Source organism: Apteryx rowi, unplaced genomic scaffold (genome assembly GCF_003343035.1).
Source record: "Apteryx rowi isolate R43461 unplaced genomic scaffold, aptRow1 scaffold_41, whole genome shotgun sequence".
NCBI lineage: Eukaryota > Metazoa > Chordata > Aves > Apterygiformes > Apterygidae > Apteryx > Apteryx rowi.
This window is the reverse complement of record NW_020450621.1, coordinates 161,537-182,022: the sequence shown is the minus strand read 5'-3', so window position 1 is coordinate 182,022 and position 20,486 is coordinate 161,537. Positions and strand designations below refer to the sequence as shown.

The following is a 20,486-nucleotide window of genomic DNA, read 5'->3' as shown; positions in this document are numbered from 1 at the left end:
GTCTGTTTTGGTCCTATTTTGGTTTGTAACTTATGCAGCTCTTTTCCTCTCCTCTCCCAGTTCTACCTCCTTCGATTCCCATGCATTTTTAGGTAGCAGTCATATCCCTTTTCAGCCTTTCTTTGCCTAAGCTGAACAAACTAAGCCTTCACAACCTATCTGTGATCTGCTCTCCATTTCTCTGACCCTCCTAGCAGCCCTCTCTCCTCTGGCTGTTGAGGCTGTGTTACTAACAGTTGGGCTGAAGCTGCTGCAACACCAGACTCTCTTTTACTCTTCTTTTCCTTCTCCTCAAGTCATTATATATTTAACGAAGTACATCAAGAGATCTTGCTTCTGCCATAGGACAGCATCATCTTTGAAATCCAGGGAAGTTTCTTCTTGTGTCCCCTCAAACCTGCTACCTCACCTACAGACCCTCATAATTTAGAGAGAGACATATGTTGTCTAATAAATAGATACTACCAATATATAGAGCATTGGAAGTAGCTATTAAGGCCAGTTTTCTGATTATCTGCACAAATATGTAGGTGGAGCCTTACAGGAAAAGAACAGTGCAGGGTATCATGCATCTAGACCTATGCTGATTGGAAAGGCAATAAATACTTGTATTTTTTTCTGCAATGGAAAGTGGAGAAAGAGTGTTATATATCTTTCCTAGTACCTGCAGGCCTGTTGCACATTCCTACAACTATTCAGTTTGGAAATTGAGGAATAAATGTGTCCCCAAATAATCTGAGGGTATCACACTGCAAAATGTGGCTGTTTAATTCTGATAATTAGCTGTATTTATAATAATATCCTTTAAAGAAGTATTATAAAAGCAACATTACAAGCAGCTACCATTAAATAATAACTGTGTTTGAGTTATTTGTGTAAAGGGTAGTCAAAAAGAGTGTACTAGTGAATTTAAGTTGTGCTCTGTGAATTATCAGACTGAACAGAAGTGCCTGCATCTTTTCGATGGAGTTGCTCCTAAGGAGCTATAGAAACGTCATGTGTCTGCAATGTGCCCGTATGGCTTATCACCTGGTTTTAATGGCAGCTCTTCTCACATGGTTTGAATGTCTGGTTCAGGTATTAATCTTTCTGGTACTGGAAATTATTAACAAGGTAATAAATACATTTGATATTCACAGAGGGCTTGTGGTATTTTATAGAGACTTCAATAACTAGGTATAATTTAGTGCCTGCTTTCCCCAGTGTTGCGTTTCTCAGGCCTGACTTACTTCTGAGAGTTAGTAGTTAACAAGAGCAGGAACAGAAAGGCCATTTTTCCTTTGCATACTTGACTCCCCAGTTAGTCTATAGAAATTATAAGATGTGTTTGACAAGGCCAAAATGGTTTGTAGTCAGCTCTTAAAAGTTCAGAATTGATAAGGCTATCCTGGGAAGGGTGGGAAATGCACTGACGGAGCAAAACTTGCTGCACCACTGAAGGAGTTCCATAAAAACAATTTTAATGCATTGGACTTGGAAGTTTGAGTTGATGCAGATCTCACTGAGCTTCCACACTAGTGCCTTCACTTGCCAGAAGCCTCTCTCAAACTACCTGGAGGATTTATCACTGATGTAATGAAGGTGAAAATAGCTCTGCAAAGATGGTTGCAGTAGGAAGCTCCAGAATGGCTGCTTTGAGGTGTTGCAATGGCATGTGCTCAGTAATTCCCATTTATTGCCTTGTATAGGTTGTAAGGTTTGGGTAAATATGGAGAGAAGGGGATCGTTAAAATGTTTTTCTCATTTTTGTGATTTGGACTTTGTAGTGAAGCATATCACTAGATTTGACTTTTTTTCTTTAAGCACTTATGGTCAAAATAACAAAATGCATAAGAATAAAAATGTCTTCCTATTCCATCTGTTGCTGTGTTCTCTTTAGTTGTTGCCCATACAGAATAGTATGTACAACTGCTGTTGAGCAAAAATGTAACCAGCACTAATGAATGTAACTTTAAAAAAAAATGAAAATATTTAGAGAACTTCTAAGTTTGGAAGTAGCACCTACATCTACCAGTCACTGGGTCAGACAAAACACTCTGCAAATGCTGTATATTTATACAATAAATGCTGTATATTTATACAATACAACTTTGCACATTTTTCTCTTTGACAGTGTAACGCAGAACTTGACTGAGTCATGGTATGCTGTAAAGAAATTGGAGAATACAGCCATTTTAATGCTGTATCAATAGCATCTTTTAGGTAGATATGGAAGGGAAGTATTTTCAGAATCTAGCTAAAGTCTCTGGAGTATTTAGACAGCTTTTCTCTGAGCACTCGTATATAAGATTTCTTTTTCCATCTTCAACACATATCAAAATAAATAATATTTGAAAAGGAAGGAAAATCAACATGTTATGCTTAATAATGGGGTGTTTGGCCTGTAGGCTGAGAGGAAACAGACTTATAGAAAGCCACCTTTGAAGATTTTCACCCTAAACATCTATTGAAAAGAGTAGGAGTAACTGTGATTAGATAAGAGGTAGAATTAATCACTCAAAGTTTTGTTCTTGGATCTCATTACCAGCCGTATGGTGGGATTTTATCTTGATATAACATACATAGAGCTGAGCCCTTATATATCTTTAATGTGATGCAAAGGTGCAGTTACTCATGCTACATTGCTTTTTTGCTAGCTGTTTAGTAGCCTTAGTCTGACAGAGATCAATAGGGCAGTTCTATAATAATGGACRTTTTGATAATAGAAACAGTACAAATACCATATACTAGTCTATTATTGTTATATCTATCTAGTATGTGTATATATACATAACAGATTAGATGAACAGACTAGACTAATAGAAATGTATGCAATTCCTATAAAAGACTGGTTTCTTTCTCAGCTTTCAGAGACCCTTTATTAAATATATGAAGATTGGGGAATTAGAAGAGCCTATCAGATCCGTTTGCTCAGCTATGTGTGTTCTGCAGAGATGAGAGTAGAATTTGGTAATTTTAATGTTAACTTACTCCTAGGTAACTTACGGCTCTTTTGATTATACTTCGCTGCTCTATCTCTCTGACTACTCTGAAGATTTTGGTGGTGGACGGTTTGTGTTTATGGATGCAGGTTCCAACAAGACTATCGAGCCCCGAGCAGGTAAGATAAGAGTTTCAGTTTGCCCGCATTGAGGCAGACAAAATTCTGCCCTTTATTATCCTAACGAACTAGCTGATGTAGTGGGACTTTGTGAATGGTGGAAGAATGTAGCATTTGGGTTTTTTTTTGACTTGATAGAGTTATCTGGACTTAGGCTGCACAAATTGACTTCCTTGAAAGCTCTAGGGCTCAGAGCTGTGATCAAGTTACGACAGCTTAGCAGGTTACTGTGGCGTAAAGAGCAAAGACAACTGTGAACATGCTTAGACTACAGCAAGTGCAAGATAAAGCAATTTAATTTAGGCCTTTTGACCTGAAATTCCTTTGCTGCTCATGGGTAATGACTGCAGCTCTGCTGACTTGCAGGAACATGGTGAACTGTGGTAACTTGCTTATAAGTCCCTAGCTCCTTTCAGCAGGTTTGACAGGATTAACATGCTGCTGTCAGTTTATAGCTAAGAAAGCCTTTCCTTAAGGCTGATCTAAGGGTTTTCTAATATATAGATCACTTGAAACTGGAATTACTTTTGGGCATTGTGCCTAGGAAGAAAGTGCTCAGCCTCAACTCATCTGTCTGGCAGCAAAATAGTGAGCCGAGAGCAGTGTTTCTCAACTTTTTCTAATGCAAGACCAGTCACATTTTGGGGGGAAAAAATCAAGAAAAACTTTATTCCTACTGTTTTTAGTTTAGAAAAAAAACCTTGGAAGCTGATTCATTTAAAGACAGCATCAGTAATCGCTGACAGGTATTACCCCAAGCAGAACTGACTTCTGGCTATTGCCTGCCTCCGGATAGGCAGTGTCTTTTTGTGGTGGGACATGGATTAGCAGTGATCCACTGACCAACAGTAGCACTGGTTTAGATAAACTCTGAGCTTATCTGCATTCTGGGTTTGGTATCAACAATTGCATGTATGATTATGTTGTTTTGTGGTTCAAAATAAATGCTAAATGAAAAGTACCTTCTCTTGCAAAATGCTGCTACCAGTATTTTGAAAGAGAGCAATTTAAACCCGTTCATTTCCAGACGCAATTCAAAGATGATTGAGTTGTTTTTATAGCTGTAGAGGTCCAAGCTGAATTCTGGGTAGCTGGGAGGGCAGCCATCTCCTTGCACAGCACTAGGGCACTCGGTCAGTCCAATTGCTATGTGCAGCATTCCCCTGACTTAATTTCAAGAAGTCTGCAACTGTGAAATTGCAGCCATTCAGCCCCATCCATTTAATTTGCAGGCTGTGCTGCAAGGCGTTTGCTCTTTGTGCTGTTCTTGGGGAGAAAGGGGGAGCAGATGAGGCTGAAGTGGGGGAGGGAAGGATTTTTCACAGCGTCTGGTTTTTGGCCATTGCCTTTGATAGGTTTTTGTCCTGACGGTGTGTTTGCGGTGGAACTGATTAAACACACCTTTTGAAACAAACCCCTGCAAAGCTGGCAGAGAACAGCCTTTTGGAGAGATGAAATGTGGCACATGTACGCGACAGAAGGGTTTTAGTGCTGGTGACACCTTCCTTCCACACCCCTCTGTCCAAACACAGTTTTCAGGGATCCCATGACAGTGTCACCACCTATGGTGCTATCTAAATAATGACTAAAATCCTGTGAGAAAAGGTGTAAAGGTAAAGCATAATGCAAAGGCAGCTGTGCTTTGTTTTCTGCTTGGTGATAAAATGCAGTTTGTGGGAGAGCACCGTTCTGTAATGAGGGAGTGACCCCAGGGTGTTTTATGTTGCTGGTACAAGGTGATATGTTTTTCAGGTTCAAAATAGTCCTTTGAAATGTTTGTCATACTAAGAGCAAGAGAGGGAGATCTTAAGATTCTCAATAGCATTTGTAGCACAGTCTATAATATTGACTAGTTTAATTATTAAACAAATACATCTAGCTTTAAAAGAGAATTATAATTTATTTGTGTAGAGGCTCCTAAGTTTTTTTTTTTTTTTTTTTTTTTTTTTTTCTTTTTAATGGACATGTATAAGTCACCACTGTTACACCAGTTCATACGTATAGACCTTTGGGCAGTGATAGCAGAGCCTGGCAGTAAGGGGACACATCATCTTTGAAGCCTATCAGGGCCCAAGAGAAATGCATACGTGTCTTCTGACTTAAGCTGGGAACCTCTGTCTACTGCCAGAAGTTCACTGCACCAAGAGTAAGAGGATTCTCAGCTCCAAGTGAAATACTAGTTTGAAAGAAAACATGTTTTTTTTTTTTTCTTATAAAGATTCAGTTCTAAAGTAGTATCTGTTGTGTTTAAGTGCACATTATTTCTGTTTCTCARACTGATGCATTGGCGTTTTGTTTTCATCCTTTGCTCCATTTGTTCCCACTCTTAAACTAACTCAGGTGGATTTTAATCTTCTGAAATGTAGGCTGGCAGCTCCCATTTTACTGCAGTTTCACCAGTTTTATTTCCATTTGAATGTTTGTTACTGACTGTCTGGGATCCTGTGATAGTCTCACTTTGCCTGGCATGCTTTTCTATTCTTGCTGGAAGTAGCTATCCTTTGGTCTAGGATTTATTTATTAAAAAAAAAAAAAATCCAGTTACTGACTTGTTAAGCCTAGTGCCAGCAGATGTGAATGCATTTGTGACTAAATCTTCTGTTGACTGTGTCCGGATTACATTTTTATTATGGACTTGTAGAAATGAGATTACATTCAGCATATTCAAATTAAATCAGATTCAGTAAATTTTAGAATCTAATGGTAAATTAGTATTTCAAGAGGGAAGAAGCTATACTGATCTTTACTGCTACAATATGAAATCTTTTACAAAATAAGCATATTCTGGCTGCATTTCTTTTCACTTTTTCTTTTTCTTTTTTTTTCCTTTTTTTTCCTGATAGCCAAGATTACAGTGAAATGAAAAAAGTTTTAACAGGCATAACTTTGTAGAATCTGAAGAGCTCTTAAGAAATTCTTGTTTTGAGAAATAAGAAATAAAAATATGACTTTAGGTCTTCTTTCCAGAGTGGAAACTCTAATGTTGTTGTTTTGCAGATGAACTGAGCTGAGCTGTTAAGGCTTGGGAAAAGGGGTAGCTCTGGTCCAGAGAAGAAAAGAAAGGGCACAACAGTTTGAATGAGCTTCTTCAAAACAAAAGCTGTGGCTCTTACAATACTGACCTGCCCTCGCTGGCCTTGGACCTGTTGCAGCAATCTTTAATATAGTTGGATTAAGAAGGCATGAGAGATGTTAAATCATTCCTTTTTTTAATATTAAAATAGTATATTTAATGCTGCTACTAAATTTTCCGGTGTAAACCATATTTAAAGCTTAGCAATTTTTGAGTCTGTTGCATGAATTTGGGTACTGGAAATATTGGAGATGAGTCGTGGACTGCGTTTTATGAGGTAGGTGTGGATGAAACTCTGCAGCTGGAATGAAATATCTGTACCTATGTTCTTAATGTGCATGTACATTTCTTGCTTTCTTTTTAAGGTGATCTTTACTGCACTTGTTTTCAGCTCACAGAAATCTTTTTTTTCTTTATATAAGTTTTCTTTATATAAGGCTGGAGGGAAATGTTGCAGTCGCGCTTTGTGTGTATGTGGAAGAAAAATAATCCATTTTGCAAAATGAATTCTCTGCATTGGAGAATGCAAAATAYGACTTCTTTTCTTCCTTGAATATAAAATTTAGCATGTTTTCATAGCTATCAGAGGGAAGTGTGCATTTCTGTAAGTGTAAAAACACTTGTGATGAAGGTATGAACTATTTGGGAACTTGTGAGGTTGGACCATTCTTTATTTAGAATGGAAACAAATGTACGCTCAAAGCCTGAGCCATCAGTTTATTTCCTGCTCAGATAAGAAAAGCACACATTTAAGGATGCACACATGCTTTCCTCAGAGTCCAGGGCCTTCAGGGTTTCTGTGCATACATTTACAGATATAACTGTTGCTTTATTGCAGTGGTTAGATATCACATGATTGTCAAATCCCATAATCACAAGAATAATTGCAGTATTCCAAGTTAAATAGTGGGAATTTGTCATATCTTTATTATATTGTGCTCTTTAAAAAATGATTTTGGGGAATTCACTACTACGTTATGAGGGAGCGCAGCATAAGGACAATAAACACAATGAAAAATGAGATTTCCAGATTCGGAAGTCCCACAACAACATTAACACAAGGTGTGAAAATTGTATTAAGTATATATTTAGTGATCCTATGTACTTTGTCACATAGGCCTGTTGTGCTTTAAGAATTCATCTTGTATTGTGGACTAGTTAATTTTTCACTGACTATAGGTGCTTTGATCTTTCTCTGCACTGACTCTAAATGATGCCTTATAGATAATCTTCTGTCATTTCTAGCTTTAGTTTTGCTCCAATCAGCAAAACTGGATCACATCATCCTGATGACAAATCAGTAACAGCTGAAAGCTGAGCATGATTAAAAAAAAAAAAGCACGCACCAGTTGTTGTCAATATTAGAGAAGAAAAAATGGAGCTGGCATTAGTAGCAGCAGTAATAATCAGCTATGCAAAGTTCATCGGTTCTAGGTGTGATGGCAGGTGTGATTGGTATTGCAAAGCAGTAAGAAATTACATATGGCACTAGTAAGTTGATTACAGAGAAATGGTAGGAAAAAGAGGAGCTGGTGCAATCATCACAAAAATAAATTGAAGCAGACACAAACAGTAGCTCAGTAGCTCCTCATTTCTATGCATAGCTCTGAAGACTCTTCTGCTTTCTGTTCTTTTCTCCAGGGAAGGATAACTTTCTTCCAGACTCTGATATCTTATTTCAGTGGTGCTTGGTGATAAGTTTGTGATGGTATTAAATGAATTAATCTCTTAACTGGGCCTTTAAAGCAATTAAGTAGCTGAGAGGCTCAGCTCAGACCTGCAGTTTACATGCTGCTTGTATGAATTACTTCATGTAGAAAACTCTGTCCTGTTGCAGGCATCTGTTATTCAGGTTAGTAGTGGTCATTTTATTTTAGCTGGACCACTGAAAGGATTGAGGAGTGTTTGTGTCTTGGGTTATAGTGCTCCACAGAGCATTGTGGAGCACTCTCAACATCAAAAGTTAGCCTCTAAGGCTTTTCCCTGCTATAAAATACTTGAAGTTACAAACGAGCAAATGTAATAGGCACCTTATTTGCTTTCCATTCCTTGCTGTATTTCTGTGGGACTTAGTGTTTCACGTAATGCATATGCAGGCTGATATTCTACAGATTTCATTTGATGCTGCTAGATAAATATACAGCAAAGCTGAAGGCATAAAGAGGGAGCAGAGGAAAATAAACTTCAGCTAGTTACTTGATGAAATCCGGGTAACGTGACAGATAAAGTAAAACAAAATACCAAATTAGCTGCTGGCTCAGCTATCTTGTGCTGTATAGTTTAGTAATGATGGCATTTCATTTCTTTTTGGTTCCTAAGCTTTGTGACCATTAATGTCACACACCATAGATGCTATCATGAACTGTTTCTGCTTGAAGAATATTTCTGAATGAAAAATGAGTAGCAGAAGTTACTCTTGGGTTCACAGTGAGTAAATCATTAAAGCAGATTGTGCGAGGATGAAGTTTCTCTGTCAGAAGTCCAGAATCTAGAACTTGGGCATCCATGTGCTTTGACCACAGCTCTACTAAACATGCCATGTTTAGCAAGGTCAAGAAAAGTTAAATACATGATCCAGAGGTATTGCAAGTGCACTTTGTTCTTAGAGCCTTCTCTTGGTGACAGCTTTTTGTTGGAGTCAGCAATTTCCATCTGAACATGAGAAAAAACTTCTTCGCTGTGAGGGTGACAGAGCACTGGAACAGGTTGCCCAGAGAGGTTGTGGAGTCTCCTTCTCTGGAGATATTCAAAACCTGCCTGGACGTRATCCTGTGCARCATGCTCTAGGTGACCCTGCTTGAGCAGGGGGGTTGGACTAGATGATCTCCAGAGGTGCCTTCCATCCCCAACCATTCTGTGATTCTGTGAATAAGTTAGAAACCTTCTGCAGCTGCCCACTGTGCTCTAAAATGGGAGAAACAGAGCAGTTTTGACAGTGGTGGTTGGGTGAGATTGAGTACCAAAGGGGAAAGCTGGAAGGCAGAGCAGAGGTGATATCCCCATCCTTCTCCCTTAGCCATAGGGAGAGAGGATGGAGCCAAAAGGCCTGGGTGAGACTCCAAAGGGTGATGAGGACACAGCACAGTTATGCAGTTTTCACGTCTAAGACYTTCACTAGATTGTTAGACTTTCAGAAATAAGGTAGGGAGCAGAAACTGCAGGTATTTTGAGCAACCAACTGTGCAGATGGAAGAGAGGCAGGCAGGGGTTCTGTTGGAATGTAAAAATGTTCATGTACTTAGTAGGAAATAATTAAGCTGTTCATTTATTTTCTTTAAAAACTGTAATTTGGAAGTTTTCAGTCCAGGTGCTTCTGAATTTAAAGCCTATTTAAAAGTATTGATAATATTTTAGCAAATTACAAGCCAGCTATGAAAAAGTTCACCATATTAATCACTGATTTTTATTTATAACATCAAGTAATTTCTCTGTCTCCTAAATGAATTTGGAGCAACTTTGTAACTAGTCTTCATTTGATAACTGCTGTGGCTTTATTTCTTTTTAGACCTTTATACTTCTGCGCTTGGCATACTTTTCATCTATGTGTGTGGGGAAAGTGGCTAGAGATATTTGCCCCCTTCCTTCTAGCATAAAGATTAGCAGAATGTGCAGACTACTGTCCTTGAAGTGAGACCATTAAACTTGGTTTATATCTGGGACAAAATCCAGATTAGCAGAGCAATGGTGTGCAGGTGGGTAGGAAGTATGCACCAAATACTCCTTCATTAGGTCTCTTGTTGTTTTGATAATTTTTAGCACTCCTTTTAGAAAGGTTTCCAGCTCTTTAATGCAGCATTACCCAGTGGTGCTGCTGTCATCTGACACAGGCACCCAGCACACCTTGGACTGAAAAAACCTTGACAGTAGAGCAGTGACAGAAGTGTGACCTGCCCTTCATCTCAAGTCAAGGCACTTACAGTTGCTGTTGTTGCATATTAATTTTATGGGATTTGTGTAAGGGCTTGCTTAAAACCCTCCCTTTTCAACATTGCATTTATTTATAAGTAATTGAATAAGTATATTTATTAAGTAAGTTTTATTCTGTGATTACAGGAAGTATTATTGTAAGTTTATTTGCCTAAGGATACTGTGTTTTTTGGACAGTTTACATGAGAATGAATTAGCAATTAATCCTAAACAGATGACGAGGATAAGAACACAATAGTGGGTGTGCAGTTTCCCAGGCAGTGCTTCTGTCTTGGTGTCATTCAGCAGATGAGATGCAATTTTTCTTTCTTTCCTGAGCAGCATTTAGAGCTGGTAAATGTTAAGCAGACAGTCAAAGCTGTCAGTGCATCAGATGAAAGATGCTGAATAACTCTGTAGTGCCAAATAAACTGTTCCTGCTTCCCTTTAACCTGGGAGATGAGTTGCTTTATTCCCTTTTGTGCAGCAGGTCAGTCTCTCCGGTGCCCCAGGCGGCTGCTSTGGATGGGGAAGAGGTGAGACCTCTTACGTTCCCCCAGCCCTTCCCTGTCACTGGTGGCAGGCAAAAACTGAATGAGCAGCCCTGGTCCTTCCCTGGTGACGTTCATAAGACACAGGGAGTTGGCAAGGAAATTTGGCAGTGAACTAAGCAAACTAGAAGGGTGGGTCAGAAGGACACCGCCAAGGAAGGCGAAGTGGTAGTCTCACATAAGGGACGGGAGCACGGAGCGTACTGTGCTGCAGTGGCAGTACGGGCACGTGGTGAACAGGGAGGCTATAGGAAGTGATTGTCACAGTGGATTTTTGTACAGACTAGTTGCAGTTGCAAGGGACCTCTAGACATCACCTAGTCCAATGCCCCCGCTCAAAAGATCTAGCATGGGAGACACTAGGGTAACAAAATACTCATGCCTGAGAGAGACCTCCAGGAGATTTTGGTATCTGAATGTGTGCTGATAGCAATGCAGGCCTTTCCAACTGCGTGGCTGCTGCTCAGGAGATGAGTATCCCGTGATGAGCTGATTTGGGTGAGAGTGATGCTGAGGCACTGAAAAAAATACAAGGCTTGTAAATGAAAATCATGTGAAATGTATAGTCTCACCCAGAATTAATGAGGGAGCAAAGTGATGGGGTAGAAATGTAACAAACCATTTTTCCCCCTCTTCTCTTGTCCCTAATTTGAGTAAAGTCAAAACTATTCTTGGCTTTGCTGTCTTTTAGATGCTTCTCAGCTATTAATGCTGCACTAATGTGCTAATGATGCAACCCTGAGCAACCTGGTGTAACTTTGAAGTTGGATCTAACTTAGAAGTCAGCCCTGCTCTGAGGAAGGAGGTTGGACCGGATGACCTCCCAAGGTCTCTTTCAACGTAAATTATCGAGTGGTTCTATAACATTAGAGGCATAACAATCTTGCAGTAATAATGCTTCCTTGGAAGCATTGTGGTATGTTAACACTGCATGGCTCTCAAAGTCCTTTTATGTGTTCTCTACAGCTTGTTATAATTTAAACTTGTTGTCCCTTACTATTTTTTTCTTGTCAGAATAAAAAGAATAGAGGATGCTTTTTATCATACTCATAAAGCAACTGAACGTGTGTTAACTGCAAAGTATTGTACTGATGTTTACTAATTAATTTTCACAGTAACCCTGTTAGAATGGGTCAGTACTATTGTCATTTTAGAGACAAGAAAACAAATGAGAGATTAAGTGGTTTCATTGAAGTCACAGTACATGTCGAGGACATAGTTGTCATTGACAATTAAAGGTTTCCTTTGTATATTCCTCCAGTCTATGTTGCCTCCCAGTACAGAGCTTAGGTAGCAACTTGTAGGCAATTTGTTTATGGAAGTGCCACCTAACGTTAAAATTCATCCTGGCTTGTCTCCTGAGAGCAAGCCTTATGCTGATGCTTTTACTGTGATGTGTGGCTGAAGGGATAATTCTTTCTCTYTATATGCTGCTTCTTGCAGAGGTTATATCTTCTGAATTAATCCAAACACACTCATTGCTAAGGGGCAATTACCTGTGTGATTAAAAACTGGGAAGGCAAAGGCAGGGAAAAGCAAAGGCTTATAGTGTATACAGGTATTCCTCTACTGGTTTTGTTTGAGTAATTAAATGGGGTATAATTGCTGCATATAATGAAATATCCTTTGCTTTTGCTGCTTATTAAGTATTATTCCTAAAAATAACAGTGCTGCTTCATCAAAATTAGGATTGCATAAAATTCATAGCAGTGAGGCTTGTGACTGGCACTCATATATCTTTATAAATAATGATTCCTGTGGATGAGTGCAAAAATTGATTGTCAAAAAACTCCCAGGAGAATAAGTGGTTACCCTTAGTGTGATTAAGATCTTGCTCCCTGTATTTCCTGTCCTGCTTTTCGTACCACAAGCTTTTCTCAGGCTGACAGCGTTTCAGAGCTTGACTCCTGTCAGCAACACCGATGCCTGGACCCAGTTTTGATGGATGCTGCGGTGCTGATCGTGTTGGCAGCTCCTTGTCCTAGATCAGTGTGAGAGACTGGTGTATTTAAATGAGTTTGCATGTGAGTTTTCCATGACAGTAGTTCTCTCATCTCCAGCACAATTTATCCTTTGCGCTCTTGAGAACAAGTTTAAAAAAGCATACGTGGATGTTTAAGGGGCACCAAGGGATTGAGAGGCAGCTGCACCTATGGATGAAACTTTTGACTAATCTTAGTACAAGTTTTAAGTGCGTTCTTGTGGGCAGAAAAGAGGAAAGATCATTGACAGAAGCACTTTCAAAATGTATCTTTGTCAAGAATGAAGGCTGCGTGAGTGCAAGGAGTGCTACATGCTCTGTGGCCCGCTCCACTCACCTCTGCAGTATGCCTTGCCCGAATTAGGTGTCATGGAAAGGAAGGTGGAGGTGAGGAGGAAGAGACAGAGGCAGAAGATGTGGGAGGGCAGCCCACACTTCCCTTATGGGGAGCCAGAACTCTCCCCTGAGGCTGAGGTACTGGTCAGAGCATGGTGAAACTGAAGAAGCGGTGGAGTTTTCTGCATCTTGCAGTGATTGGGAAAATACAAGTGAAATGTTCACATTCAGGATGAAATACTTCTCTGACTGTAGACTTGTCTCAATGAAAAAAAAAAAGCAGAAAAAAGCCTTTGTTTTCACCCTCAGCCTGGGAGGGTTAGGCTTGTGAAAGAAGCTGCAAGAGAGTGATGTTCCTGGACATGAAGTCCTAACCCCAGGACACCTCCATCCCGGTGTCCATCCTCCAAGACCCTGCTCAGAGACTGGTGTCTTTCTCAAAGCTTAGAAACGTGGAGCCCGAAACAGGAGACAATCCCTCTCCTGTTTCTTCCACTCTTCAAAAGTTCATGCCTTAAGGATCAGGGGTAACATAACTTTCTTTTCTTGTTAGATAGTATCATCTTATAAAATTGTATTGAGTAGCAGCTTGTGATCTCAAAAAAGGCTACATTTTAACAGTAAGCATTCATGAATCTAACAAATTTCTGTGCCATGAAGTCAAAATTTCGTTAATGGAGCAGAAGAGTGTGCTGGAAAGAAATCTGTGCAGGCAGATTGTGGGAGGGAAGAAGAAAATGAAAAGACCCGTTTGAGGCAATTGTTAACTCAATGAAAGAAAAGGACAAAAGAAGCAGAATTAGAATTTTGTGCACTTTCCCCTGAGCTTTTGTGATTTAAAAATGTTTCAGTGGGGAAACTGCAAGTATATATATTATGTATTTTTGATGTACAATGAATAGTTGCTTAACCATTCTTAAGCATTTGTAATGCAACACTAATCTGTTATGAAGCTCAAAAATCACTCTAACAATTTTTCATAGACCGGAGAGCTTAGTGGACCTGCCTTATGCCTGTCTTCCCCTTCTCATTCCCAATTACAGAAATCCTAACAYGGATACATCAGTTGGCTGTATCAGAAGGTAACATTAAAAAATGTGTACTTTAAACACCTTGAATGCATAGCTAAAACAGATTCCATATTGCATATGGCCTTACACTTGCTAACATGGTTCATAGTTTGAAACTTAGAGGTTTACAATCTTAACTGAAAATTGTTCAGAAACTAGCCAGAACAAGGACAGATTATATTATAGGCATAGATACGCACTTTTCTACGGAAAAACTTGCTTTGTCCTGACATGTTTTCTTGTAGTGATTTCACTTTGAAGTGGTTTCCATATATTGTGTATTGAAGCAAGATTATGAAGGGTACGATCTCAGTGTGTTTGAAACTTGTGTACGTCACCCTGTAATGGTACAGCTTTATTTTGTCTTGTGTCTTTCTGCAGAAGTCTGTGGATAATGAGGTTACCATATATTCCTTGCAGGTTTTGTCAGCTGGGATTGGAATTAACGTTCTTTGCAGACTGTGCTCTTTTTGAACAGTTAGACTGTTAAGAATAGTGTAGCATGGAAAGAGTGTGCTTTTACTTCAAAGTTTTGCAATGAAAGTCATTTAAAAAAGATTCTTCCCAAGTGAGAAAAAGCATCTTCAAAAACAGGCTGTGGCTTTGTTCAGCTACTCAATTGGCAGATAGGGGAAGAGATGCAGAAGTAGTTATAACATACCACATATATGAAGACGCATGTTTGTTAAAGAAATTAAAACACTTTCTGTATAGGCAAAGAATCCAGTTTAATTAACTGGCTTAAACAATACACTGAATCTTGTCTAACTTTACTTCTTCTAATAAGAGATCAAACAAAAAAGCTTGAAATTCAGTTTAAGGCAAAGCTTTAGGTGAATAGGCGATGGATTGATAATGAAGTACTTGAATGATGTGCAAATAGGAGTAAAAATAACATTTTCAGGACAAATGGACTTTGGATGAAATCCTTAAGAGGGTAGCTCTGTTCATTATAACATTCATAGGATAGGAATACATTGCCTTCATTTACAGTCTTTCATCCATAAGTGCAGGACACCAAAGTGTATATGAACTGTTTATATAAATTAATCTATTTGATATATAGCTTTACCCCCTATTGATATGCAGTCACAGGCAGAGAAGATTATGATATATGAGTTAACGGTTCTGCTTGGCAGTTAAGACTGACTTGTATGAAAGATTAAATGTGAACTGCAACTCAGTGTGCAAAGGGGCACAAGGGTTACTGAAATAAACCTCAGATATTAGTAGGTGAACCAAGCTCCATGAGGCCAGTCTAGTTTTGTTCAAGTCTCCCATGAGAGCGGCTTAAGAGTTTACAAGCACAATAACTTCTGTATCTTTTGGATCTTTTTTAGGTAGAAAAGAAAGCCTGCCACGTGGCTGGTGCCCATTTCTGCAGTGTAGATTGTGTAACTGTTGGAATAGTTTGCCATGTTATTGTGCAAATTTTAAGTAGGCATTCAAGTGCTTCATTTTGCCTGATGAAGAATGTGTCCCAGGCAGAGTCAGATTGTCAGTTGAATTCCCCAAGATAAGTTTATAACAAACTTCAATCTAATTTGAATAGTGGAAAAATTGCACGAGTAGGAAAACAGAATACGCTATTGGGATAAAACAGCTGTGCAGGTGAGTATTATTGGCTTTCTAGGAGAGCTTGAGCGGTCCTGGAGTGCTGCTTCCCTTCTGGGTTACTTGCTGGACGTTAAACTCCTATATTCTCAAATTGTTAAATAATGTGAAAGTGTCTAGAGTGCCCTGTTTTGCTGTTTCAGCAAGTGGAATGCTAATAGACCTCAAATGTCATTATCAGAGTAACCAGATTTCACCTTAAAGCTGCTTAAGTCCAGCAGAACCCCAACACGGGGGGGGTGGTGGTGGTGAAAATTTAAAGTGATGAAGTACAGGAGTAAGCATTTGCTTCTATAAAACAGTTTTACTCTTTCTAAGGAAAACTGAATTTGTATACAACAGTGATAGGTAACTTTTTTTAACCTGGCTGAACAGTGAGTGATCTGACTGTGCACAGAAAGCTATAGCGAATATTCAGTACAAAGCTGAGAAGCTGCCACAGCTGCTTGTAAACCTCCTGGGTGTTTTTCCAATTAAGATTTTTTTGCCACCTGTGTAGCACTCCCTCCTTCTGTCTAAAATTAGAGCCCAGGTTAGGAGGGGAGCAGGGAGGAAATCAAAATACTTTGCTGACAGTTCAGCCACTAGAGGGTTTTTGTTTTGTTTTTTTTTTTAAATTGAGGCAACTCAGAACTGGATTTGAATGTTCTTGGATTCTTCCCACCTTTTATAAACTTTGAGATATGGTGAAATCATGTCTCCAGCTTTGTAACACAAATGATTAATGTGTGTTTTAAACAGTCCATAAAGCTGTCGGAGTGCAGCATAAGCTCATAACAGTTTGTCTTTGTGATGACCTCTGGGCTCTCGGTAGCTAGGGAACAGTCGGACTGAGACAACAATCGCAAAACTGTGTAGAAAGCCGACAGCTGAATGGCAAACTCCATGTCACTGATTCAATAATTTGTCTTTACAGGCCGGGTTTCCTTTTTCACCTCTGGATCGGAGAACCTTCATCGGGTGGAAAAGGTTCGCTGGGGCACTCGCTATGCAATCACCATCTCCTTCACTTGCAACCCAGACCACAGCATTGGGGATCCAGTCTTGATGTAATTCTTCTTGGGGTGAAGCRTGAGGTCAAATGGAATGAGAGAAGCCCTGAAAGGGAAGGGGAAAAATGGGTAACATCTTGTGTAAACTCGCGTTCAATTCGAATTTCCCAATTGGATTAATATTTTGTAATACATTTCGTTTTCACCATGTTGTTTTCCGTAAGTGTTGGGAACAGTGCCTTAAGGACCATCTTAAATTTGCTATATTCTGTAAATGGTTTGCCTTCATGTTCTAAGGGGATAGGTTGCAAACCAAGAAGAGTCCTGGGATGCTCTATTTTTTTTTTTTTTTTTTAATAATTCTTTGGTTTAAAAGATACAAACCACCTTTTGGACTGTGTTCTGATATGACTCCCCATGCTGCTGTTAGCTGTTGTTAAATTCTTTAGTCTCTTCCATTACTATTGGGATACAGAAAGTTTCACTGAAGTTAATACAGCAGGATGAACGTTATTTTGCTGAACATACTTTTTATTGATAGAGGAATGTATTCTCCCTGGCATGGGCATTAGTTGGCAATACAACTGTGGGTTGACCACTGGAACTTACTTGAACTGTGTTTTTTTGTTTGTTTGTTTTTTAATTTTTAAGTAAATTACTATGGATTTTCTGCTACAGACAGGGACTAGTTAATACAAAATCAGAAATACAATTCTTTGATTAGCCAGAAAGCACAGAGCTCTTGAATAACAAATGCTGCAGTACACTGGGGAATGGCACCGCTTTTGGTCCCTCTGACCAGAAAGCAGCATTCTGAACTCGCCCTCAGTTTCTCTGCACCTTCTTAATGAAAGTGGTTATAGTCTCTTGGTCCTTCAATTTAATGCCTTATGCRCAATGTAGGGTTTCACTGGGTGCCCAGGAAGAGTCCTGATCTCTGAGTACCACTGTCTGTTGTTTCTGTGCCGGAGACCTTCAGCTACTTTGGATGCTGCTAGCCCTGTAGCTTTAGCAGTGTGGAGCCGAGCAGGGCCTGCCAACTCCTCCTCTCTCAAGAAGTTGTCCAAATACTCAGGCAGCTAGTCTGAGCTCCATGCTGTGACAGTGGTACTACTGACACTATTTAAGCAAGTTAGTATATCCCTGTTGGACTGTAGTAGTGGAATCTTCAGAAGCTCTCAACATTGGTATGTTACTTTAATTAAAATATGAAGTCCACAGTGAATCAAATTAGCCAATGCTGAACACAAGCAAAAAGCCTCCTCTGTAGCAAGGTTGACAACCCCATACTATAGCTAAGAGCTCTTTATGGCAATGGCTTGACCATACAAGCCTGTCCTTGGAGCAAATATGAAAGGGAGAGACAGACAGAGGTAGTCAGTCTTCTGGATTCATCTGAGCGAGTAACTCCCAGTTAGGACAGTAGGACTTGGGAGAGGACACAGTTGAGAAGAAAGCTAGTTCCTTTGGTGGTTTTCCATGGGCCAGTTCTGGCCTTCTTAGACTCAATCCTGTAAACCCTGGCTTGCTGCTTGGAAGGCTGGGTAAGAAAACCACCAATGAAGGACATTGGTGTCCTTCTACATTTTAAATTGAAATGGTCCAGGGTTGGAGCTGTCATACATCCATGTCTGGCTCAGAAACAGAGACTTTCATTTTGAAGATGGTAAAATACTTTGGAAATATCTGTTTATTGAGCCTAAACTTAAACTTAAGACTAAATTGAAGGAAGCTCTGATTTTTGTTAATTGTTTCCACAATTACAAATCTTGTGGCATGAAATATTATGTTTATCTTGTCCAGAGCAATGTTTTAGCTGTTTCARAAAGTTTCTCAGTAGGTCTTTTTAGACTTTTTTTGTTTAATATGAAGACTTTTTCTATTAACTATGATCATTGGTCTGTGGTGTTAATAGCATAATAAATTCCAAGAACTTCAGAAAAGAGGGGTTGCATCGTAATACAGATGAAGTAATGAAACAAATGTGTAATCTTGTGAACTACCTTCCTTTGTTATTATAGTCAAAGCTGTCTGCAGATCAGCACATTGATAAGTAAATGGTAGGAAAAAATAATGTTTTTTCCTCAATCAAATTCTGAAGCAAACACGTTGATTCAGTTTACTAATAATCTGTATCATTTCTATGAAATTCTTTGAAAATCTGGGAATATGGTTTGATTTTTCTGCACACAAGTTTCATCTTTGTTTTAATCTACCCTTCAGTGGAAATACTAAATATTGGGGGATTACACTGAAGATCAGTATAAAGAGGAATGATGACTGATCACTTGCATCTATTCTATTGGTAGTATTCTCAGCTGGCACACCAGCAAGATTAGTTTTCTATCATTTCATTTTCTCTGTTCTCAAACATGAAAAAGACTAAACACTTCCTTGTCCTTGCTACCAAGGAAAAATTGTTACAATGGCTGGATGCTAGGAAATAGTAAAGTTAGTAGCGCTCTGTATCTAAATACTTGTTTCAAAGGCTGTTAATTCAAAGTTTGCATTACACTTCAGTTGTTCTTCTGTATGAAGACAGACCAACATCACCAGCAACAGATTTATTGGGTTAAAACTCAGTTCCTACCATTATCTTGTCATTTAAATGTATGGCCTTTTCCACAAAAATATTTGATATTATTGGAAGCTAAATATCTGGGGAGCCCTGGATCTGGGTTGTGATTCTCCAGGTTGAGGTCCTCTGTTCCAAAAATTCTCACTTTCCTGTATGTCCTATCACCGCTCTGTAACACTGTCATATAAATTAATAGTGTTTTGCCACTCTGGAAGTGTTTGTTAGTTCCTTCTGTCTGTCAGGCAGGCTTTGAGTTGCACTAAATGAAAGTGACACTTCTCTCAGAGCTGTCCTCCATAAAATATTGCTTAACAAGAACATGTTAGACCTTGGGGGAAATCTCAGATAACCTCCTCTCAGGTTTTAATATTTTGGAGATCCTGTGCATTGTAATATCTTCAGATCACGGTGCATTTCTTCCACGCTGTGAACTGACTGACATTCAGAAATAAAATCAACTTGGTATGTGTGTCGTCTGGAGTTTTTAGCTTCAGTAATGTGTTCAGTATGATGACCAAACCTGTCAAATGCGATTTGTGAAAAACTTGTGTGTGCTGCAGCTGGTAAGAGAATTCATGTTTTGAAAAAAAAAAACATAGTAGTTCAATATGTTGTGTGTTTCAACACTGAGATTTTATATTTGAAGCTTCAATATCCGGACCACTAAAAGCAATATCTAGACCTATGAAGAAATTAAATAACAAATGAGGAAATACAGGACCATCAAAAAGATTCGGATCATAGCCTCCAGCAGGAGAATAATCATCATAGAAAGGCTGGTGTTCCTGGAGCAGATTGGAATTTGTAGAATTCAAGGACCATTAGAAATAATCTCGACTAATTTAGTCCATTTAAATACAAGGAATAACTTTTTTTTTAAAGGTGTCCCTCTGCAAATCCTCGACCAGTAATTCTGAATTTGAAACACTTTTTAATTTCTTTCGATATCTCTGTTCTCTGTCAGGTTCAGCCTCCCCATTGCTGCTGGGAAATGCAGTGCTGTTTCTTAGAACTCCGCTTACATTAAAGAAAGAATCTGTTTGGTTAAACTAGTGCAAATCTGATACGAAGCTGCTGAAGACAAGCGCTTTTCATTGAGCACAAGGTAACAGCAGAATTTGGCTTGATGTTTCCCAGTCGTGTGAGAACCTTTCTAAAAAGCCCTCACTGCTCAAACAGGGCAAAGAAAGGTCAGTGCATGTTCGGTGTGAACTGGGGCTAACTTCTGGCGTGAATTTACAGCCTCGTACCTTAAAGTGTACTTGTTTTAAATCTTTGGGAATGT

At 39.1% G+C, this 20,486-nt stretch overlaps 1 protein-coding gene across 1 annotated transcript in view; it reads left to right on the top strand.

Annotated features, from left to right (window-relative positions):
• Positions 1–19,679, top strand: part of OGFOD3 (2-oxoglutarate and iron dependent oxygenase domain containing 3) — a gene marked incomplete at its 5' end in the record, with an annotated part of 49,252 nt that extends 29,573 nt beyond the window's left edge. Inside the window, 3 exons of the mRNA XM_026075689.1 lie at positions 2,977–3,100; positions 13,991–14,029; positions 16,548–19,679. Coding sequence (XP_025931474.1) covers positions 2,977–3,100; positions 13,991–14,029; positions 16,548–16,684 — 300 coding nt within the window. The remainder of the gene's footprint in view (positions 1–2,976; positions 3,101–13,990; positions 14,030–16,547) is intronic.
• Positions 19,680–20,486: the final 807 nt, after the last annotated feature.